The following is a 25,151-nucleotide window of genomic DNA, read 5'->3' on the forward strand; positions in this document are numbered from 1 at the left end:
AAAATTTACATGCCTAAAAAAACAAAAATAAAGCTATACAATATTTTTTACTGCATGCTGTGAAGCTAAAGGCAACTATATAAAAAAAAATGCAATCTAGCAAATATCTCACAGAGAAATCCTGTCTCAAAATACACACACACACAAAGTTGCAGATAAGAGCTGAGCTTCCAGGGCTGGAGAGATGACTCAGAGGTTAAGAGCATTGCCTGCTCTTCCAAAGGTCCCGAGTTCAATTCCCAGCAACCACATGGTGGCTCACAACCATCTGTAATGGGGTCTGGTGCCCTCTTCTGGCCTGCAGGCATACACACAGACAGAATATTGTATACATAATAAATAAATATTTTTTTTAAAAAAAAGAGCTGAGCTTCCCACTATTAGACAAAAAAATTAAGACTGGAATAGGAAAAATACTAAAAAGAGTCCTGTGCTGTTAGTCTATAAGGTACCACCCTGAAAACTTGTGATCTTTATTGTATATAGGCAGGTATAGAAATAGAGGTTCACATATATGGATGATGTTGTATTTCCTAGTTATGTCCACGAGAAAGCCTAGACATACTGTCAAGTTTACAGCCAAACAGGCCTTGATTTCTAAACATTATTCTCCATAAAAAAGGGACCAGCGTACTGGGCATGGTGGCACTCACCTTTACTTCCTGCATGGGGAAGCAGAGGCAGGCTGTCACAAAATACTAAAAATAAGAAAATTTTAAAAAGGGGGGGGCAGGGGAAACCAGGGATCACACAGAAACAGAAAAATCATAAATCAGCATTAAATCACACTATATTGGATATAGAAGGTGAGCTATCCTTAATAGAAAAGTAACGATGACTACAGAAATAAAAGGCAGTGTCTATAAAGAACTAAAGCCTAACAGCCAGACTGCAGAGCAGCACCCACCAGCTGTTCAAAAACTGTGCAAACAACCCAAGTTTCTGTGCCTGAAATTACCAAAGCTCTTGTTGGCAGACTCCTATACACCTGTTCCGCTCTGTCTCAAGTCCTCCACTTCACTTCAAAAAGAAAAGGAGCAGAAAACTCAATTTAACCCTAGAACACTGGAGACAAAAGAATAAACAAGCAGAAGTCAGCCCCACACTAATAGTTAGAACAAACCCAATAGGGTTAACGAGAAAAGTCTATCTATCTCCCTTATGACTAAGCTGTCCTATCAAGGAAAGGAGTTGCCCTGGCACTCAGGAGGCTACAGCAGGAAGATCATGACAAGCACAGCAACACCTTGTCCCACTCCCACCCAAAATGAAGTAAAAAAATCAAAAAGTAGCCAAAAAGTCCAGTAATTTGGCTTTTGTCCTCTTATGGGGAGATAAACGCTCACTTAGGTTTATATTAAACCAAGATTTCATCTTTAAGATAGTGCCTACAAAACAATTTTTAAAAAGGATTCCAATCCCTATTTTGTGAGGGAGGAGGCACTTAGGGAGTAGAAGCTTAGACAGAGTCTAATGTGGCCAGGCTAGCCTTGAATTTAATGCCTGGGGATAGAATTACAGGTGTAAGCCACCACTCCCTACTTTTTTGTTGTTGTTGTTCTTTTTTTTGGGGGGGGGGAGGTGGGGGGAGACAGGGTCTCATTAAGTAGCCTGCAACCAGGCTGACCTTGAACCCACAGAAATTCACTTACCTCTGGCAACTCCTATTTAAAAAAAAATTAAAAGCTAAATATTCTCCAACAAGAAATTCATTTATAACAACTAAAAGCAGAGTTAAATGAGGAAAGCTTCCAATATTTTGTTATAGTCTGTCCTCAATTCACTTACAATTTTAACATACTTCACTTAAAAATCTTTTTTATTTTTTAAATTTTATTTATATGTATGTGTGTGTGTCTGTCTATCTGTGTGTCTGCACGCAAGTGTGTAGGGATGCCCAGAAGCCAAACCCTTGGAGCTAGAGTTATTAGACAGCTGTAAGCCATACAACACAGCTGCTAGGAACCTAACGTGTCTCCTTCAAGAGCATGTGCTCTTTACCACTAGAGCCATCTCTTAGCATAATCTTTTCTTAAAAGAATCAAGAAAGGGGCTGGAAAAATGGCTCAGAGATTAACAGCAGTGACTGCTCTTTCCAGAGGTCCTGAGTTCAATTCCCAGAAACCACATGGTGGCTCACAACCATCTATGAGGTCTGGTGACCTCTTCTAGGCCAAACACTGCACACATAATAAATAAATAAATAAATAAATAAATAAATAAATAAATAAATAAATAAACAAACAAACAAACAAACGAGTGAATGAATGAATGACAAGCAAGTAAGTGAAAGAAAGAATCTAGTGGTGCGGGCATACATTTAGGCAGAACACTGTACACATGGGTGGATGGGTGGGTATGTGGATGGACAGAAGGAAGAGAGAGAGAGAGAAATGCAAGAATCAAGAAAGTAAGATGCCTACAGGTATCTCCCTCTGGAATGTGTATTCCATCACCAGCAGAGACAAACCTGGACTATCTATAGCCACAGAGACAACCTAGGACTTCTAGTGACCCAGAGCTATGTGAGATCAGATACTATTTCACCTTGTTGTTATACAATCGTGGGAAGGTAATTTAACTCTCTATCCCTTGGATTCCTAAAGCACAAAATGGGGACAATAATAACACTTATCCAAGGTGTGAGAATTAGATGTGTTAAAGGTCTACTGTAATCAAACTGCGCATAGGACTGATTAAAACATCCAATATGTTTCTGGTGAATTCCTGAGGCTCTGTATAACATGAGAATTGCTCATTCAACCATATTACCCAATAAAATTCTTCTATTCCCATGTACAAAGTTCTCCATTCAACATCAAGGAGAAAAATAATCTAAGACATTTATTATAATATAATAATAATAAAAGACAAAAATAAGACGTAGGAGGCTAAGGCAGGAAAATCACAAGTTCAAGGTTTGTCTAGGTTACCAAAAAAAAAAAAAAAAAATTCAGGGCTAGCCCAGGCAACTTAGTGAGACCCTGTCTCAAAAAGTAAAGAGGGCTGGGGATATAGATTGTGGTAAAGACTTGCCTCACATGGCCAAGGCCTTAGGTTCAGTCCCCTGTCTCTGTCTCTGTCTCTGTCTCTCTCTCTCTCTCACACACACACACACACCACTCATATATTACTCAAACTGACTCAACCATGCTACTTATTATTACAAGAGCCTTAGTAGTCTCCCTAGCTTTACCTTCACCCACCTCCAGTCTATTCTGATGTACAAGCAGAATGATTCTCTTCCAGAGCAGGGAATCAAATGCAGGGATCCTCAGACATGCCCAAGACCAAGAATAATCCTTATAAAAGGTTGTCAACTCCTTGATACCTCAATCCAAAGCAAACCATCTGTTTAAAAGTAAAATCAAAGCCAGGCAGTAGTGGTGCACACCTTTAATCCCAATGCTCAGGAGACAGAGGCAGCTGGCTCTCTGTTGAGTTCAAGGCCAGGCTGGTCTACAGAAGGAGTTTCAGGACTTCAGGACAGTTAGGGCTACACAGGGAAACCATGTATCAAAAAAACAAAACAAACAAAAACAAAAGTAAAATTCAAAGTACTAGACCTGCCTACAAAACCAGACAGTGATCTCTTCTACTCTCCAAATGGGTATTCTGACTCTTCCTAGATTTCCACAGGGTCCACACTCAGGATATTGGATTTCCTTTCCCTCTGAATTAGCACTTTGTCAGCATCATGGACACAGGCTTTCCACAAGCACACCACAGGGAAGCAGCATTACCAACAACCTGAATGTTATTTGTCACCTGCCAAACTGGACAATTCTTAACTTTAAAAACATTTTGTTGTACTTTTTTTGTTTGAGGACAGAATTTCACTATTTGCCCTGAATGGACTGGAACTTGATATGTAGACCCAGTTGGCCTACAACACACAGAGCTCTGCCTGCCTGTGCCTCTCAAGTGCTGGGATTAAAAGCAGAATTTATTTCATTTCTACCTTTTTATGTTCAACTCTTTATCTGTGAGTTTCGTCCATGTTGCTGCATGAACCAATAGTGTATTCTTTTTATTGCTGAAGTGTTACTCTACTTTATGAATATATCAAATTCATGCAATCTACTGTTAATATTTGGGTTGTTTTAGTTTGAGGACAGTTAAAAACCATTTTTTTGTGTATTATTTTTTGGTGAGGATTTTTTTTTTTTTTTTTTTTTTTTTTGGTTTTTCGAGACAGGGTTTCTCTGTAGCTTTGGAGCCTGTCCTGGAACTAGCTCTTGTAGATCAGGCTGGTCTCGAACTCACAGAGATCCGCCTGCCTCTGCCTCCCAAGTGCTGGGATTAAAGGCGTGTGCCACCACCGCCTGGTGGTGCGGATTTTATCTTTTTGTTTTGTTTTTAGACAGTTTCATTAAGTAGACTGGACTAGACTCAAATTTGTGTTCCCCTATTATCCATTATGCCCAAGGCCTTTTTAAATAATATTCACTTATATACAAATTGCCAAAGTTGTTTGTTTGATAAAGAAAGTAACACTTTATATTGTCAAAGACACAGGGAACTAAAGCGGGCACTGGTGAAGAAAAAACTGAGCAACATTTCAGAATATAACCTGGCAAAGACATGTCAAACGAAAAACAACTGTGCCTTCTAACATCAATTGTTTCAAGGAATTTCTTACTGAATACCTAGCATAAGCCAGGCTGTCTATTTGAGTTAATCTAAGGAAACAGAAATATTCACAAAATTTTGGTTAAAAGGGTATAAATCGTATCACCATTAATAAATGCAAGTAGTAAAACAAAGTAATAACAGGAAAATTACTTTCAAATGTTATGATTCTGTGAAATTAAACACTACATGGCAAAAAAAATACTATACAGCCACTAAAAAAATTTCCAAATAGCATTAAAAATATGACAAAAAGTACACACTAGTTAAAAATGTAACAATACATAAAGCAAAATCCAATTTTGTTTTTAAAAAGTCATATCCCAAACATTAAGTACTAGTTATCCATGAAAGATAGGGACTCTCTCTATTTCTCTATACTTTTTAATTTCCTGTAATACACTGCTCCTGTAAAATCTAAAGAATATGTGATTATAAAGATATATAAGCGTTTAATTCTAAACAAGACACAACATTCTGGTACTACTGAACCAGAACAATGGTGTAGTTTTTCACGGGATGCTTTCAAAGCACTATTAAAGTCATGGAGCAGCCCCAGGAGGACTTCCATCAGGACTGGAGGAAGAGCTCTTTAAGTTTGAAAAAAATTCCCTAGGAAAACCCTGCCCATCTATCTCTCAGCTCACTGACCCCAGGGTATCTATTATACATTACAGCCTGTTAGTTAAGCATCCTTTTATTCTTTCCCTTGCAAAAAGGCTTGGGCAGGCTAAGGGATGGGAACTCCTGAACCAAGGATGCACCAAAGCTCAACGGTCTCAACCTGAGAGGAAGCTGTTCTAGTCGCCCTGCAGCCTAGCTGCATCAAGGAAGGCCCTTTCTTCTTTGTCAGAAGAAATAAAGACAACTTTTGGGGTCCCCAGACAATAGATATGCCTGGTAAAAGCTGCTTGCCATGCAAGCCTGACAGTCTGAGTCCCACCCCTAGAACACACACATCATAACATACAATAATAACACATTTTAAAAGAAAAAAAAATTAGAAAGAAATCATCCATGTAAAGACTCTTTATCTTCCCCCCTCTGCAGATGGACCATTTTTGGAAACCTGAGGGTTCTTTAGGGACCAATTCTCATGTACGAAAATGCTCATACATAAGTAACACTTTACTGTGTTTAAAAATGACTCACTAGAATAAATATCAATCATAGGAAAGGCAAATAGATTCTAAATTATCAGTATTTAAAAATTAGACTTACTAAAGAGATACCACTTTTATGAGATGTGGCAGTATGAATAACTTTTTTAGTTAGCCATGTGAACCACTTCAACATCTTAAAAGATTAGTACTCAAGAAGACCTTGGGCTCACCTGAGTCACCTCCACAGATGAGATTCCACATACCTGAGACAATGAGAGGATACTTGCCCTCTTTATTGCCTCTTCAACTCCTGTTTGCAAACTGGTACTTAAATGTGTAACATAAATGGTTGTTAGGAAACACCTTAGGTTTATCATGCTCTAGCATTAAGACACCTAATTTAAGACCAAAAAGTGCAGCTGGACATGGTGGTACATGGTTTTAGTCCCAGCATTTAGGAGGCAGAAGCAGGCAGATCTCCAAGTTGGAGGCCTGATCTATGATGCTTCCAGAATAGCCAGGTCTATACAGAAACTCACTGTCTTAAAAAACTGGTGTGTGGGGGGTGTGTGTGTGAGAGAGCACTTGCACACTTGCAACACAAGCATGAGCACCTGAGGTTGACTCCCCAGCACACACATTACAATAACATTAGCTTTAATAACTTCAAATCTATAACTTATTAAGCTATCAGATCCATGAATTACACAACGGGGCATATTTTACATCAAATCATCCCCTGGAAACTTCAACCTTTCAGAAATTGCAACTAATTCTTTTTAGAATTTAATGTTGGATAGTCTTCTCTGGTTGCCTGAGATTTTGTAGAAGCGGAGAATGTAGGCATAAACAGACTCAGTAAGGTCTGATACCTACAAATTTCACCTTTGTGAATAATCAAAATATAGGAAAACATTTATTAAGTGGCATGACAATACCCTTCACCTTTTGTCAGACTGCTCGAATTTGCCTTTACACAAAAGTGATTACATTACCCTTCTTTTAAAGAGACAGTTTTGTGTGTGCTATCTATTGTTAGGGACACCTAACTTTAAAACTCAGTAAATTTAACTGTACTTGAAAATTAAGTCGAACTCTACCTAGTTAGTCAACACCACTGAAAACCCTGTAACATCAACGGTTTTCTCTTCCCAGACCAGTAGAGGGAGACTAACGCATCTGGCCTGGTGGTGCAATGTTTCTGTAAAATTGGGGAGGGGGAGCGGGGGCTGTATTTAAATGCCCTGCTGTCAATCAAAGGATACTTCCTACAACCACAGTCACCATATCAGCGATAACTCCCAAGCGGGCTGTTGTCAAGATACAGCATCCTACGGCGCCCAGAAAACCTGCCTCACCTAAAGGTGACCGCAGGCTTTGCCACAACACCCAAATAAGGACTTTGGGAGCCCAACCCCAACTAGTTTCTTTGTTTAAATGCCTGCGAATCCCTCCCACGCCGGAGTCAAGAGGCTGTGGCGCCGCCCTTTATTAGCCTCACACTTTGATTACAAAACACACGAGTCGGCGGCCTGGCTGCGGAGGCGGCCCGAGCTCTCCGAAACGTCAAACCGCGGCGCGGCGGCGGCGTCCGAGGGCAGCGTCCGCCACCGCACCGCCCCAAAGTTGGTTGGCCCCGGCGCCCGGGCCACCGCTGCGGGCCGTCCCGGTGTCGCCGGAGACCGCACTCAGTATAAAGTTTGAGGTGCGACGCCACGGCGACGCCGGGGAGGGTCTGCGGCGACGTGCCCCGACCCGGGTCGCCCGCCCCCCCGGCCGCAGGGGGGTGTGTTGCGGGCTGGGCCGGCGGCCAGGCAAACTGCGCCGTGACGGGGCCCCGCACCTCGCGAGGAGAGAGTGCCTCCTCATCTGTTGCTCTGTTTACTCGCCGCCCCGCGCCGTCGTACCGCCGCCCCGTCCCGCCACCCGAGGAAGTTTGATAAAGAGAGAAGGGGGCGCGACGGGACCCGCGGCGGGGACGACGCGCGGCCGGGCAGAGCGGCGGCCGCCCGGAAGCGGAGCAGGCGCGGCGGCCGGCGAGGGCAGGCGCGGGGCGGCGGGAGCCCGGGATACTGCGTCCGGCCGCAGCCAGGGCAGTGGGGGGCGACGAGCTGCGGGCCTGCCTGCGCTCCGCCGTCACCAGAGCCGCGCCGCCCGCCGCGTCCCCTCGCCCGGGCTTCCCCTGCCAACTTCTCCGCCGGCCCCTTTGTTCCTGTTTGTTGTGGCGACTCTTCGCCCGGGCCGGCCGAGTCCACCGGCTCCGCTCCGCAGCCTGCCCGGCAGGCGGGGGCCCCCCGCTCTCGCCTCCGCCCGGCCCGGGGGCTCAGCGCCCGGGTTTCGGGACGTGGGGCGCGACGCGGCGGCCCAGCCCGAGCGAGGCACAGGAGGCGGCGGAGGAGGCTGGCCGGTGGCCGCGGGCGACGGCGGCGGGGCTGAGGGGGTTTATTTACCTGCCGTGGAACCAGTCCTTGCAGACATCGCACTCGATCATGAAGCGGTTCACGTCGTACGGCTGCCGGCACACACAGTACACGGGCGGAGGCGGAGGGGGCGCCGAGGCCCGACCCGGAGCCGACACCGACCCCGCTGCCGCGGCGGCTCCAGCTGCTGCTCCCGCGGCCACCGCCGCCGCCGCTCCGGCCATCTTTAAAAAACACACACACGCTCGCTCGCTCCTCCGCTCGCCGACTGGAGCGAGCGCAGCCGCCAGCCAGCGCCGCCTCCTGCAGCAGCCGGAGCAGCAGCCCCGGCGGCAGCGGCGGCGGCGGCAGCGGCGGCGGCGGCGCCTTAGTGCGCGCGCGCGAGCAAGGTCGCGGCGCAGGGGCGGGGGCGGCGCGCGCGACGCGCGAGGCCCGGCCGCCTCCTTCCGGCGCTCGGCGCGGGGCTGTGCGTCTCGCGCACGTTCTCAGCCGCGGCGCGCGCTCCCGGCTCCTTCCGCGGCGACACCGGCCGAAGGGCTGGCGGGTCGCGGAGGAGGAGGAAGGGGAGACGGCGTGAGGACACGCGCGACGGCCAGGGCGGGCGCGCGGCTCGGGGACGGAGGACGGCGGCGGGAGCGTGCGTGGAGCGGGGTTCGCTGTCGCTGAGAGAAAGCCCGGGCTGGGGGCGGCGGGGGGCGAGGGGGGCGCAGTTCCTGCCGCGTGAAGACGGGGAGATGCGGTGGTTCTGGTCCGAGGCGGAGAAGCGAGGAAGTTTCAGCCCTCCAGGGTCGCCTCGCCTCACGTCAGTTAGCAGCCGCCCACTGAGGATGCCACCCCCGTCTTGCGTGGGCCCCAGCCGGGGTGACACGTCAGGCAGTTGTGCCTCCCAAAGTGGAGGAATGCCTTGTGAGACGCACTCAAACTTCCGAGAGCGTCGCGCTCAGATTCCCAGGGAACGACTCGGAAATCAGGGTGTTGATTGGAGCTGCCGTGAGGAGGAAGAGCGTTGGCTCCGGGAGGAATTCCGTTAGTATCTGTCGCCAAGGGGTGGGCGGGGGGGGGGGGGGGACAGTCTTGAAACGGTTGGTGAGAGGAATGAAGAACCGGCGGTTTTTATAAATAACGAGGCTTGGCTGTGACTGCTCTGCTCTGCTAATTGGGAAGGTGGGGAGAACATGTGAACCCTCTTTTCCCTGGGAAAAAGAGATGCTTTAAAAAAAAAAAGTCGTTGAAGTCTTCGGTGCACGACAGGCTGTCACCGATTTTCAGTGAAAGATGAAGCCAAATTAACTGTCAAGTGATAAACTGAAGAATAAAAGCATCTAATAAATGGCGAAAAATGAACAGTAGAAAGAATGTTAAGGATTATCACATGGAGTGTTGGAAGCTGAATTTCTGTGAACATTTGTATCAGGGAGAGCAATAGAACTCCCTAGGTAAGTTTTGTTTGGAAAATGGGCAGACAGCAGTCGACTCACTGTCCCCAAGCAGTAAATGTCCTTGGTCTAGTCTAGCCCCCTCCCCCCTTTTTTTTCCAAGTAGAGGAAAACGAGTAACTTACTACAGTATCAGAACTGGAACTAAACTTGTTTCTTCTTTCTATACCGAGTCCTTTCTGTTATGCACTACTGTTTCTCACATCACAGGAAAAGAAAATCATACTTCACACAAACTCAATGAATTTGAATGTGACTTTAGCATATGTATCATTGACCAATTCCCCAAAGATCTGATAAAAAAAAAATATGGCAAATGATGCCTTCCTTAATCACCTCACTGAGGCAAAAGGAAAAGAAAGAGGGAGAGAGGATGAAGAAATATAAAAAGAATGAATTTAATGTGTTCTGTAGCGTTTGCATGAGGTCAAAGGACAATACAACCAGTGAGTGAAAGGCCAAGGCAGCCAGAGTTGTCTGCTAAAACCAGAGGCATCCGTGCAGAAAGCAGCCATGTGCAGTGTTCTCTGAGGGCACACCTGGCTTAGGGAGAGTTAACACTTGGTGATGTCAGCGTGTTGGTTCAGTAGGTAATTATAGTAAGCAAAATGAGAGCCCAGTTTCTCCTTGTTGAAAAAGAGAGTTACATATATGTAAGAAGAAATCTAGAAAACCTTTCTGGTAGGCTAGTAATAACGGGATCAGTCTCTATTTGTATGTTAATACTCTGTCCCTTGAGAGGATCTGTGAGCAGTAAAACAGTCCAGAGTTTGGCTTCTAAATACAATTCCCCATTTTTATTAGCAAAATGGTTGGTTCCAAGACTGGAGGAGAAAAAAAAAATACAAGATGAACTTGGAGCCTTAGTTGTGTCAGATAAAAGAATTTAAGCAAAAACTCCCAGGTGTACTGGTGCACGCCTTTAATCCCATCACACGGGAGGCAGAGGCAGGCAGATCTCTGAGTTCAAGGACAGCCAAGGCTACACAAACCCTGTCTCAAAAATAAAATGAAAAAGCATAAACTAATAAAGCGTGTCAAAAGGATATAGACCAACTTGCATTTCTTGGACTTTATTGAAAATAAATGAGCTTCATGTGAGAGATTGCACACGTCCTGTGGGACATGTGTGTACGCACTTGTGGAAGACAACTTTCCAGAGTCTGTTCTCTTTCCACTGTTCATCTGCATGTGGGGCAAACTCGGGTCCTCAGGCTTGCGTGGCAAGCACCAGCTGAGCCGACTCTGGCCCAGAGCTTCATTTCCTTGCTGTTAATGATAACGTACTACAGCCCATCAAATAACATATGAAATCGCACAGATATAAAATGTATGTTTGATAGGGATTGTAACAATTTCAAATAAATCCCCACAAAACTCTTAGTAATTACAAAGGGAGGGCACTTGACTAGCATGTCTAAGAGCCACAGCTAAAACATGTAGCAGAGAAAACTAGATAACTTTATGATTCTGAGAAGCCCAGTAGACAATACCTGAGACACCATCTTAGTCATCTGATCAAGTGCCACCAATATTGTGGCAAATGGACATTTCATTCCACTTAATAGACTTTATTAAGAAGAGCTTTATTTAGTAAACCTCTGTATTTGTGTTTGGTCTGCTGGTTGAGTTTGAAAATGAAAATGGTTTTACGGGCACATGAGAAAAATCAGGCTTAAGAACACTATAAGGATAAAAATCTTTTTAAAAGTGGGGGAGATAATAAGGTGCGCACACAAATGTTAATGCTGAGGAAAAAGGGATGCAGGGTAGAACTCTGGATAATGCCAACATTTTAGTGGCAGCCTCCAGACATAGCAATTACGTACATGGGTTTGGATTCTGCACCCTCCTATCTCTATGACAACTTATGCACAAGTTTTAGGTTTTTTTTTATTTTAATGAGAATGATAAGAATATCTGCCTCAGCTTAGGATTCATTAAATGAGATAACCAACTGCTGAGAACAGCTTAGCTCCTAATAAGCCATATAGCTGTTAACTGTAATTAGCCATAATTGTTTGGTTATTAATAGTATTAGAGAGGACAATAAAGAGCAGCTAGAAAATTGTCTCAAATTAGAGTTTGAATTTTTAAAAATATGGATGGCAGAATTGCTCAGTGGGTAAAGACGCTTGCCACCAAGTCTGACAATCTTGAGTTCTGTCCCCAAGACCTACATGGTAGGAGAGAACCAACTCCTGCAAGTTGTCCTCTGATCTATGCACACCTATCATGGCATGTGTGTGCACACAGACACACAATTTAAAAAGAGAAAGACACCTGCCTCCACACAGGTGTGAGAGTTGTAGTGAGGTTCCCTCTGTCTAGGTCATGGATGCTGCGGTCCTGGCAGTACACCTCTGAGCTGCGCATATGTTTAGTGCTCATCCCCAGAAGCTGCATTTCTCCAGCGTAGCAATTCTGTTTCTAGTACTGCTGGCACTTTCCTGTCTCCATAAATGTGTCTGTTAGTTTCTTTGGGAAAAAAAAATATGCTTTAGACTTTAAGCTACTGTCATGCATTAATTGATAGTGATTTCTTGAGTTTTTAATATTTTTTAGATTTATGTGCATGAAAGTTTTGCTTTCATGTATGTATTGTGTACCGCATGCATACCTGATGCCTGTGGAGGTTAGAAGGGTGTCAGATCTCCCAGACCTGGAATTACAGATGATTATAAACCACCACATGGTACTGGGAACTGAACCTGGGTCCTCTGCAAGAGCAACAAATGATCTTAATCACTAAACCATCTTTTTAGCCTCATGATTTGTTTTTTATAGCACTTTCTATTACTTGATCCTCACAGTGGCTCATTGTATTAACCCAAGAGACAGAAAATATCCTCACACCCGGAAGACTGGGAAGTTTTAATTTTATGAGATGAAGGGAAACAGATAAAGTCTGGTAAAGCAAAGGACTGCATCATGGGTGCTGGAAAAGTAGGAAAACAGAGTCACAGCGAAAAAAGACCCAGTATGCAAAACTAGCAGCTTTGTTAATAGGGTGGTTGACTTTGCTTCTAATCCAGGAGCTAGGGAAATTCTACACTGACGGTCCATTGTAGGTTATTAAAGGACCAGCTGGTGATGGCATATGCCTTTAATCCCAGCTCGGGAGGCAGGCACAGGTGGATATCTTTGAGTTCAAGGCTGGCCTTGATTTCCAGGAAAACCAGAGCTACACAGAGAGACCCTGTCTGGAAAAAACAAGACAACAACAAAGATATTATAATTGAAGGAGTCAGTGAAATTGCTAATGAGTGAAGGCACTTGCTGCCAAGCCTGACACCCTGAGTTCAGTTCCCAAGATCCATGTGGTTGAAAGAGAGAACTAACTCCTGAAAGTTGTCCTCCGACCTCCACATATGCAGTGTGGCTGCATGTGCCTCATCAACCACCCACCTCCCTGCACCCCACATACACTATATAAATAAATGTAAATTTTTTATTCCTCATTTCTGTCTTATCAATCGTTTTGCCCATGGATAGCTCATTTATGCTCTAATAAATCTGTAAGTCCGATTAAATTGAGAGTCTTGTCTCAATTTTATTGCCTCAGATTTATTCCTTTATAGTTATGAATTAGGACATTAGCATTAAATCTGGAGGGGTTTGAAACCTTTTGTTTTCTAATTACATATAAGTTGTAAAAGATGGAGCTGGGTCAATGGCTCCATTGGCAACGTGCTTATCATGCAAGCCTGGGAACCTGAACTCAATCCCTGCACCTAAGTAAAAAAGTCAGGTACGAAGCTCAGCACTGGAGAGATGGAGATGCTGGCCAGCCAGGCTAGCCACATCAGGTCCAGGGTTAGTGAAAGACTGTCTCCAAAACTAAGGTAGGAAGTTGTTGAGGCAGACGCCCAGGGCCAGTCTCTGACCTCTACCCGCAAAGACACACATACATGCACATAGAAAAACAGTTTTTTGAGACAGGATATATAGCTCTGACTTGCCTCTGCTTCTGCCTGTCCTGTGCACTGAGATCAAAGGCATGCACCAGCACACAGGGCAAAAGCTGTAAACTGTCACTCAGTACATTGCCTCACAGTGTAGCAGACAGAAATCAGAATTTCCAGTTATCTTTTTTTTATTAAGTATTTCAAAAACAGTCATATAACCAGGTTTAATATTCAGGACTTGTTAAGGTTAAAAAATTTATCTCCATATGTTTGATAGATAAGTTGTTTTTTTTTTTTTTTTGAGATTTCACTATGTAGCCCTGGCTGGCCTGGAATTAAGTATGTAGACCAGGTTGGCCTCATTTAGGGATCTATCTGCCTCTGTCTCCCAAGTGCTGGTGTTAAAATCACAACCGCACCTAAAGATTCTTTTAAGCAAAAGCACTAAAAAGTGACTTTAGCTCATGTAATGAAAGAAGGTTGACTTACTGAGAGCTCACTATACTTGGCACCCGGAGTTATAGCTCAGTGGTAGAACACCTGAATGGTGAGGCTCTGAGTTCAGTCCTCAGCAACCCACCCCTGCAAAAATAAAATAAGATTTTACAACGCCATGAAGAAACGGAAAGAACTATAAAAAATAGCTCTTGCTTTTAAGAACATGATAAGTCACAGGAGTGAAGAAGCCCTAAGAGAGGAGTTAATGAGTTCCTCCAAATCCAAGACTGTCACTTAGAGAAAGGGACATTCAGTCAAGGACAGATTCAGAATTGTGGCACACACGTGTATGAAAGGTGTTAGGAAGATTAAAGCCAGGATGAACTTGGCCTTGCCAAAAATAAGGACAACTGAAAGCACCCTTTATATTTAGTACAAAAAGGGAACATGTAGTCACAAATCCATGGGGCAGATGATGTAATATGGATGTATGATAAAGCAAAATTGTTCAACCTCTTTTGCTTTTGTCACCCTTATCCAGGGGTATCTTTAAGCTGAGAAATCTACAAGAAAAAGAATGGACAAGAAACAGAGAATTGATTTGACCCGTTTCTTTATAGGAGGATTGGATTGGGTGACCTAGAAAAGTTCCCTAATTGAATCTAAACTGGTTTTATTTGTCTCTTTGTTTGGGTTTTTTTTTTTTTTTGCATGTGTGTGTGTGTGTAAGTGCATGTGTGCCATGTGTACCACAGGAGCAGCTTATGAAGGCTAGAAGAGGGCATCATGACCCCTAGGACTGGAGCTGCAGGTGATTGTGATCCACCACATGGGTCCTCCTCTTCAAGAGCAGCAAGTGCTCTTAACTGCTGAGTCACAGTCCTAGGCTGTGTTTCTTAAGGCTTCAAAGAGAAACATTCAAAGTCTGAAGGTAGGTAGACATGACGCTAGAGAAGGGCTGATGTAGGAGGAAGAAACTTCACTATCCAAGAGAAATAGAAAACCTAATGGGAGCAACACAAAGAAAGCTGTTGTCAGTGAAACCAGAGGCAAGTGAGCAGAGACTAGAGTAGAGCAGGTCTTGTGTGCTAGGAGCTCTTCCAGGGGCTAGTACCAGAACATACAACATGTTATCCCTTTGATCTCTAGATCCTTCATGTGAGTAGCCTCTGGCTCTTCTAAACGTGGCAAGTAAGACTTGACTTGCCTGCAGGTACATTCCTAGTGACAGGAGCAGGTGAGATTTGTCTGTAGGTCTGCATTATGTCACTCCACCTCTCTCATCCATATGCTGAAGAGGGCACAGCCACGTAGAATCCAGGGGATAATAAACTCAAGAGTCTGATGTGCTCACTGGCTTCAAGAACCTCTAAGCAGATAGGACCTTCCATGATAATCCTCCCTGGGTAAGAAGATGGAAGGACAAAGGAACTAAGATTTGGGGGAAACAAGTAAGTGTAGTGCTCCAATTTGTGGTGATGGTCTCACAGAATGTGCCTAAAACTATGCATTAGTGTGTGCAGTTTATTATATCTCAGTCGTATTTCAGGAAACTCAGCTGGTGTGGGCACGGCATGGTGGCACAGTAAGCAAGCCTATTAACCTCAGTTCAGTCCCTGGGATAGAATCAAAGGGAGGAGAGAATCATTTCCCACAGAGCTGTCCTCTGCCCTTCACCGGTGCACTGTAGTACCTGGGCACACACACATGCACACTGATAACAGCAATAAGAAGTAATGCAAATTTAAAAACAGAACAAAGTAGGTTGGCTCTGAATTCTCCACCATGCTGCCTTATCTTTCTGGAGTTATAATTGTATAGCAGCAACATGCCCAGATACTTGGTTGTGTTGTCTTTGAAACAGATTTGTGTAGCTAGTGTAGCTAGCCTCAAAGTTGCTGTGTAACCAAGGACGGCCTTGCTAACCATCCAGTCTCCACCTCCCAAGTGCTAAGATTATAGGCATGTGCCACCGACCCAAGCCCTTTGCTTTTGGTGTTTGAAACAGTAATGTATGTGCTCTAACCGCTATCTAGGAAAACTATTTTAAAAATGAAGTAGAGGCTCTGACATAGTGGTACATGATTTTAACCTCAGTTCTCTGGAAGAAATGATCGGCAGATCTCTGTGAGTCTGCGACCAGCCTGATCTACACAGCAAGTTCAAGAACAGCAGAGTGGCTACATAGTGTGATTCTGTCTCAATAATAATAATAATATAATAAAGCCAAGTGGAAGTGGTGCATGCCTTTAATCCCAGCACTTGGGAGGAAGAGATAGCCTGCTCTACAGCGTGAGTTCCAGGCTAGCCAAAGATTTATAATGAGACCTTGTCTCAAAACAAACAAACAAATCTAAGTAAAATGAATAAACAAACTGACGGTACATTGTTAGTGACAAAGTAACCAGGCCTAGTGGCAGAAGCTTTTACTCCCATGTACTGAAGAGGATAAGGCAGGTGGATAACAAATTCAGGGCTTGACTAGGGCACAGAGTGAGTTGAAGGCCAACCTGAACAATTTAGTAAGGTACTGTTTCAAAACAAAAACTAAGAACAGACTGAGGACACAGCTCAGTGCAAGGGAGTGCTTGCCTGGCACGCATGAGGCCCTAGGTTTGTTTATTCAATCCCTAGTACTTTAAGAAGAAGAAGACAGTTAGGTACTATGCCTAAACTATCTTGAATATGCCAAAATAATGATCTATTCACAGGGACTGGGACCCAGGGGCAGGAATCTGAAGTACAATTCAAGGAAGGGTGATTTATGCTGCACTACTTAAATACTTCCTGCTAAGATTCATGAGCCTGGGAGAATAGAAAAGACAAACCCCAGGGCAAGAGCTGAGCACAGGCCCAGAGAACAACCTGTTAGATCTGACAGGAAGACGGGCTGCTAGGGAGATGACGGTCTCTGAAAAGAAAACAAAGAGATCGAAAGGTCATTGGAAATGCTCCTTTAACACTAGAAAGAAGACACAGGTATGAGATGAGTGTGTCTCATGCTCATCTGGGTATTTTGGAGCATGGGGTGGGGCGTTCATGAATAAACACTTAGAAAACTATGCAAGTAGGGAAATAAGTCTGCCTTAACTTCAGAGCGGTTGGAGCCAGAAGAGGAAGGAAGCAATCATAGCACGCTGCGAGCTTTGTATACATCTCACTTAAACTCTGGCTATTTATTTAAACCAAAATGAAATAACCATTCTCAAAAGATGGCCTGGGCAGTGGTGGCCCACGCCTTTAATCCCAGCACTCGGAAGGCTGGATATCTCTTGAGTTTGAGGCCAGTCTGGAAACTTGAGTTCCAGGACAGCCAGGACTACACAGAGAAACCCTGTCTCAAAAAACAAAATCAAAAAAACGTAAAGAGGCTCATCCAAGAAAGCTACTTGCCACAAAGCCGAATATCCCAAGTTGGATTCCAGAGACCCATATAGTGGAAGGAGAACCCTAGTCCCCAAAGTTATTCTCTGATCACACAGGTACTGTGACAGGCATATGCTCGCTCTCGCTCTCTCTCTCTCTCTCTCTCTCTCTCTCTCTCAAAAGAAATCTCAAAAAATTTTCAAGATGGATAGAGAACAAGAAGGAGATAGAATAAAGGAGTTAAGTCTTCAGTACCAGGAAGTCAACAGCTAATGTCCAAATTGTTTTTTTTAAAAAAAAGCTATATATAAGTTTTTATTTAGGAATGTGTCAACAGAAAAATGACTAAACAGTCAAAATAGCTGGCAGTAGTGGATGGGTCTAACGACATTCAGTGATGAAGGGAGGGTGGACGTCATGTTACTAACACAGTCTGCTTTCGTCATTAGGAAATTAGGAACTATCTCATATGGCTTGATATCCATGATGATTAATTTTCATTCCCAACTCGATCAAATTAAGAAGCATATCAGGGAGGTGGCTCTGTGGATGGCTACTCTAGCATGAGGACCTGGATTCAGATCCTGAACTCACGTGAAATTGGGCATGGTAGCACACAGCTCTAATCTTCACACATAAACAAGATAAATTCTTTTAAGATGTAGACGCCTAGGGAATTAGCAAAACATGTACCTACCAGTGGGTATATCAGTAAGAGGGTCTCCAGAACTGTTTAACTGAGGAGGGAACATGGGCCCCACTCTCCCAGTCACTATCCCAGACTGAATAAAAGAGGAGATGGAGAAAAGCCTGCTGAGGACCAGCATCCCTTTTCTCTGCCCTGATCTGTCCACAGCTGAGAGCCACTCCCAGCACCAGGCTTTCCTCAAGGTAAGAGACTCAAGCAGTGAGTTGAAATAAAACCCTACTCCCGCATGCTGTTTCTTTTTCTTTTTTTAAAGCAGGAATCGGTTACATCAAGGAGAAGAGTAGCCATTACAATGCATGCTTTATATCTTTATGTTCTCATGATAAAACTGCTCCTTGAAAAAAAAGCATTTAGGACTTGATGTTTTAATAAAGAAAAGAGGAATTCTCACCAAAATTCATTGCGACTCTTCCTAAAAAGGCCCCAGAGGCCTCAGAGGAACCAGGAATACTAGCCACCAGGCACCCTGCCAACTGCCATAGAACCCAGGGCGCGGGGTGGGGGTGGGGGTTGCAGGGGCAGGTGGGGGTGGGGTGGCATCAGTGAGTCTGCCTGAGCAGGAGCCCCAGACTGCTGAGCTCCACACTCAGTGTCCGTGGGTCTAGGGTGGGGCGGGGAATTGACACGGCCCAGTTCCCGGTCATGCTGATACTGGTCTGCAGCCACAATGAGCAATGAGCTCTTGGTTGAAGGTAGGATTGCTCTCTAAAGAAACCCAGCAATTTGCTTAAGGGGTACCAGGCCCTGGGGGAGGTTGAGAGGGGGGCAGCTTGACTGAGCTAAGACAACTCAGGCCTCCACAGCAGACACAGAGAGAGGAAAAGCAAAAGACAAGAATGCTGACACACTAAGGCTCCAGTCTTCCAGATTAGTGCCCTCTTTCTCAGGAATTGAGTTCCCCAACTGACTGGTCTCTGTCTGCACACTGAAACAGACAGGAAGATGACTGTAAATACCCCTTGCTTGCTTCCTTAAACACCCACAATGGGGGTGTCAGTTTAGAGAACCATGACAGACTGCCAGAAAAAAACTAACCCAGCACATAGTCACACCCCCAAACTTCTGTGAAGACACACACAAAAGGCACCAGAGGAAAATCAATAATGTTCTAAAGGACTAACATGAAAAACCAACACAAACCTCCTGGAAAAACTTGTCTCATGCTGGGTGTGGTAGCTCAGGTCTTTAATCCCAGCACTGGGAAAGCAGAGGCAGGCTGACTTCTGAGTTCAGGCCAACCGGGGTCTGCACTGTGAACTAGTCAAGGATGCATAGCAAGAGAGTCTGCCTGAAAACAACAAAAACAAACCAAAAAAGAAAGCCAGGTGGTGGTTGCATGCCTTTAATCCCAGCCCTCGGGAGGCAGAGACAGGTATATTTCCTTAATTCTAATGAATAGTCTCAGAGAAACCTGGGAACAAATTTCCAGCAACATGTGGAAAAGGCACTTACTCCTCAGCTCCTTCGTAGATCCTTCCTCCAAGGCGCTGGGGAACCGAAAGTATGGTGGCCAAACATTCTGCTTGTAAGCCGGGAGTGAGTTCCCTAGAGAATGAACAGAGTGCTCTAGGTCGAGAGCTTGTTTAGCATGAACAAAGGCCAGATTGAATCCCCAGAACTGCCTACACCAAGTGCAAGGACTCAAGCCTGTAATCCCAGCACTGTGGTGCGAAGGCAGGAATATCCGACAGTCAAGGTCAACCTTGGCTGTGTAGATTGGACTAAAATAATCCCATCTCAAAACAAATAAGTAAAATGGTGATTTGGAAGAGAAAAACTTAAAATGTTTTGCAGAGCATAATGCCAAAGTGGAAGAAATGGAAAGATAAACTGTGACATGGAGGGGCAGGGCTGAAGAGACGGCTCAGTAGTTAAGAGCGCTGGTTGTTCTTCCACAGGGCCTGGGTTCCATTCTCAGCACCCACATGGAAGCTCCCAGCCATCTGTGGCTCCAGTTGCAAGCAATCTAGTACCCTCTTCTGGCCTCCACGGGCACACATGTGCTGCACAGACACACATGCAGACATAAAATTTCTGAATTTTTTTTAAATTGAGACATAGAAAATAAAGGCCAGAATGATCGAGATCCTACAAGGAAAGCAAATAGGAAGAGGAGTGAGACGGGGATCAATGGAACAGGAATATGGGCTGGGGAGACAGCTCAGAGGATGTAGTGCCTGTTGCACAAGCACAAGGACTTGAGTTTGGATTCCCAGTATCCAAGTTAAAAAGGTACACACACACATACACACACACACACACACACACTTATATGTATAAGAACATAAATACATATATAAAGAAACAAGGTACCTAGTAAAAAGGTCTAATGGTAAATAAGTCCCTAAGATTAAGCATAAAATGAGTAATTTTACTATGAATGGGTCTTCTATATGTTTATTGAGACCGTGGCTAGATTAAAAACTCAAGACTATAAAGACAAACCATAGAGGGCCAGTGAGATGACTTGGCAGGTGAAAGGTGCTTCAACAAGCCTGCCAGCCTGAGTGGTCTGATCTCTTTGATCTCCAGCACTTGATACACATGCATACCTGAAGGCACTCCTTTCACACTCATAAAATAAATCTTTAAAAAGAAAAAAAAAACAATTTTCAGAAATGTGTAAGGACTCCCAGAAAGAAAGAAGCATGCAGTTTCTGGAAGCAGCGGCACAAAACCAGGCATGGTAATCCCAGCACCTGGGAGGGGAAGTAGTCAGCATTGGCTACAGAGAGAGCTGAGGCCAGCCTGAGCTACCTGAGACCGTGTGTGTGTGTGTGTGTGTGTGTGTGTGTGTGTGTGAGAGAGAGAGAGAGGGGGGGGGGGAGATAAATGGAATCTGAGAATGACCAAGAAAGGCAGATAAAGAGAAAACAGGGGCTTGAGTGTGGTGGCTCTTATGAGAGCGCTGTGGAGGCTGAGGGGACCGTGGGGGCAGGATTATCACTACTGCCATGCCCTGTCCTCGGGCTTTTTTCTAGGAGTTATAGATGCAGTGGTTAAGTAAACTGAACTTGGAGCTCTCTGTGGCTCTATCCTTTAGCGGGATATGGGTGGGAGGGGCTTACAGTAAGCAATCTAAATGTGCAGGAGATGTTCTGCATGCAAACATTGCCAGTGAAGCAGGAGTCTATCACTGAATGTGCAGGAGATGCTCTGCATGCAAACATTGCCAGTGAAGCAGGAGTCTAACACTGAATGTGCAGGAGATGCTCTGCATGCAAACATTGCCAGTGAAGCAGGAGTCTATCACTGAATGTGCAGGAGATGCTCTGCATGCAAACATTGCCAGTGAAGCAGGAGTCTAACACTGTGCAGGAGATGCTCTGCATGCAAACATTGCCAGTGAAGCAGGAGTCTAACACTGAATGTGCAGGAGATGCTCTGCGTGCAAACATTGCCAGTGAAGCAGGAGTCTATCACTGAATGTGCAGGAGATGCTCTCATGCAAACATTGCCAGTGAAGCAGGAATCTATCACTGAATGTGCAGGAGATGCTCTGCATGCAAACATTGCCAGTGAAGCAGGAGTCTATCACTGTGCAGGAGATGCTCTGCATGCAAACATTGCCAGTGAAGCAGGAATCTATCACTGAATGTGCAGGAGATGCTCTGCATGCAAACATTGCCAGTGAAGCAGGAGTCTATCACTGTGCAGGAGATGCTCTCATGCAAACATTGCCAGTGAAGCAGGAGTCTATCACTGAATGTGCAGGAGATGCTCTGCATGCAAACATTGCCAGTGAAGCAGGAGTCTAACACTGAATGTGCAGGAGATGCTCTCATGCAAACATTGCCAGGGAAGCAGGAGTCTAACACTGAATGTGCAGGAGATGCTCTGCATGCAAACATTGCCAGTGAAGCAGGAGTCTAACACTGTGCAGGAGATGCTCTCATGCAAACATTGCCAGGGAAGCAGGAGTCTATCACAGTGCTACCAAAAGCCCCCAGACTTCACCAGATCGCCAGTCAGACTGCCACTCCTGGCCAGGGACATTGACAAAGTAGGAATCACTGCTGACCTCTGTGGCACACACTTATAATCCAGCACTGGTGAGAAAGAGCTGGGAAGATGGGGACTTCCTGGTCGTCGTGGTTAAACGATGAAGGCAAGCCTGGGCTCCACTGTTACCAGTGGTGGTGTTGGGAGCACAGAAAGGGTGATTTTCTTTTTTCTTTATTTGTTAAAAATATATTTTAAAGTTCTCTCTCTCTCTCTCGTGTGTGTGTGTGTGTGTGTGTGTGTGTGCACGCAAGTGCCATACTATAGTGGAGACAAGAGATAACTTACAGGAGTCTCTCCTTCCATCATGTGGGCCTGGGGACCAAGCTTAGGTCCTCAGGCTTGTTAGCAGGAGCCTCTACCCACTGAATCTCACCAGTGTTTTTGAACAGTGTTCGTCTGTGTTTATTGTCTGCTTGTTTGTTTCATTTTGGGAATATTATTGAAAGTAATTTTGTCATATATAAAATAATTTTTTGAGTATCTACTTGGAGCTGGGGAAGCAACTCACTTGGTAGCATGCTTGTGAGGGCGTTTCTCTGTTTTGATTGCTATATTAAGGCATATAATCATTTTTCTACTGTGCCTATCCAGTCCCATAATGAATCTGATTTTAATCATATGCACACCCAGTTATGAACAGGCCTAATATCCAGTTATGCTTTACGATGCATGCACCCAAAACCAGTTCAGTCTGGTTTAGCCTTTCCACTCTTTGTACCAGGAAACATTGAGAATATATTTGAATAGAAACTGTCTAAATTTGTTAGGGTTATAGAAACTTATCCCATTGTTCAGAGAGGGTGTGCTCAGAGGTTGACCAAGTGCCGGGTGCATTGTTCAGAAAGGAGTGTGTGCACCATGTGCAGCTAAAGGAGCCGGACTGCCAAGCGCATTATTAGAAGAATGAGGTGTGCATAAACCAATCCAAGCAGAGTCCAGATTACTAAATATTCCCTGTGCTCACCTACTTCAACCCGAGACCCTGTCTCAATCTCATTTGAATGTTTAAGTAGATCATAATTTAAGTTCTGGGAGTTCTAGATGATTTGTTTATATGTTTGATTTTGGCACCTCTGGAGATCAAGGCCAGGGAAGGAAGAAGGAAGGGGAGAGGAGGGGAGGGGAGGGAAGTAGAGAGGAGAAAAGAAAAAGAAGTATCAGATTAAGTAACAAAAGCATGTACCAGTTTAGAAAGATAAAGGAAGTCACTTGGGGAGCCAGCAAGACACTTGCCATCCACCCCGACAACCTCAGTTCTAGCTTCAGAGCCCCAACCGTGGGAGAGAGGTGACTCCTGCAAGTTGTCCTCGGACCATGACACATGCACATATACGCGCACACACACAAACACAAATATTTTTTAAGTCAAATTTTGTTGGCTACATACTTTTTTGTTGAATTTTCACATGGCAGATTTGCATACCTTTTGTGGGGCCAGGGGTTTTGCTATGATGTCCAGTCTGGTATCAAACGCACCCTTTTCCTATCCCAGCCTCCCAGTTAGGTGGGAGAAATACTACTTTTTATGGGGAATGGCAAGGTAATTCAGTCCTTATACTATGCTTGATTTTTTTAAAAAAATTATTATTTATAACTTAGAAAAGTTTCAATTCCACGAATCATTAGCAGTAACATTATATAAATATTTATGATTATTGTTAAATTTGGAAATGGCTCTACTTAGCTGTTTCATATCTTCATATCTGAGCGGTAAGATTCCAAGGAAATCCCAATTTTCTTCTGGGAGAGCTAATTGTGATTGCTCGGAACTAAAGGCATAATATAACCAGCGCCGTGCTATCATTTCTCGCGGTCTTTATTGCTGTCATCATTAAACAGGCTTCCTAATGTGCTCATGTGACTCACTCTTCTCTGACTGAGGTATCAAAAGTTTAAAGTTATCCTTTATTTCCTTTTTTTATTTTTAACAGTGTGTGTGTGTGTGTGTGTGTGTGTGTGTGTGTGTGTGTGTTCAAAAGACAGAAACTTGTGAGAATCGTTTTTTGTTTGTTTCATCCACCATGTAGGTCCTGGAGATGGAACTCAGAGCATCAGCCTCGGCTGTAAAGTGCCTTTACCCAACAAGCCATCTTGCCAGTCCATATTTACATACATATGTCTGTGTGTCTTTTTGGACAGGGTTTCAGTGTTTAGTCGAGCTGGCCTTGAACTTGCTATTCTCCTGCTTCAGGTCCCAAGTGCCGGGACTGCAGGAACGCACCACCATGCTTCACTTAAACACACTCAAAGCTGACAGATAGAAGCAGCTTTCATCTATATGCAAATTCAGATTCTATAATGTCTCGCTGTTTATACTGAGATGCTCAAAGCATTTTCTAAATTACAGTCAAAATAATATATTCAAGGACTAAGGATGTAGGTCATTTGGAGGTATTTCCTAGCGTGTACAAGACTCTGGATTTGGTCTCTAGCACCACGTAAACTGGGCATGGCGGTGTGTGCCTATAATCTTGCCACTCAGTAGGTAGATGCAGAAGGAGTTCAGTCATCCCCCAACTACATGGTCCATTTGAGGCCATCCTGGACTGTTTGAGATGCTATCCAACCCTCCCCCCAAAAAACATATTTAAATTTTTTAAAAATAGCCACTCCCTTTGGTAGCAGGCTACCACCAATGAACGATATCCGTCTTCTGGAGTTCACACCCTTCTTTAAACCCTTCCTCTTAAGGGAAGCCCCAATGACTTCCAAATGACTCTAAACCAAAACGCTACAGCAGAAATGATGGGACACCACTTCTCACATCCGGGCATGGAAAGCCTGGAGCTTCCATCTTGCTTCCCCTTGCTTCCCCCTTCATTTCTTCATTGGCAGAGACTTACTGCTACGTCATGAGCTGCGTCACGGGACAGCCTGCCTGACAGTGAGGAACTGAGGGACTCCAGCCAGCAGTCAATGAGGAACTGAGGTCTCCAATCCAGCAACCCAAGAGGAACGGAACCCTGCCAACGAGCAATTGCGTGAGTTTGGGAAGGAACTTGATCCCTCACCGTATTGAGGCAACTCCAGACAAGCCTAGCTGGGACCCAGCTCAACCAAATGATGGAGTAATTTACAATGTGGCAATAAGTAACTAATATACCATTAAGGGCCGGATGGTGGCCAGCACACGC

General features: G+C 44.6%; 1 protein-coding gene and 1 long non-coding RNA gene across 2 annotated transcripts in view; one reads left to right on the forward strand and one right to left on the reverse strand.

Annotated features, from left to right (window-relative positions):
- Positions 1 to 8,525, reverse strand: part of Kdm7a (lysine demethylase 7A) — a 64,896-nt gene extending 56,371 nt beyond the window's left edge. Inside the window, exon 1 of the mRNA XM_075953865.1 lies at positions 8,186 to 8,525. Coding sequence (XP_075809980.1) covers positions 8,186 to 8,379 — 194 coding nt within the window. The 5' untranslated portion in view covers positions 8,380 to 8,525. The remainder of the gene's footprint in view (positions 1 to 8,185) is intronic.
- Positions 8,526 to 9,234: 709 nt separating this feature from the next.
- Positions 9,235 to 24,923, forward strand: LOC142838134 (uncharacterized). Its single transcript, XR_012908513.1, has 3 exons — positions 9,235 to 9,591; positions 14,668 to 14,868; positions 24,853 to 24,923. It is a non-coding gene; the product is annotated as an uncharacterized LOC142838134 (long non-coding RNA).
- The last annotated feature ends 228 nt before the right edge of the window (positions 24,924 to 25,151 follow it).

The sequence above is a fragment of the Microtus pennsylvanicus genome, chromosome 19 (genome assembly GCF_037038515.1).
Source record: "Microtus pennsylvanicus isolate mMicPen1 chromosome 19, mMicPen1.hap1, whole genome shotgun sequence".
Lineage (NCBI taxonomy): Eukaryota > Metazoa > Chordata > Mammalia > Rodentia > Cricetidae > Microtus > Microtus pennsylvanicus.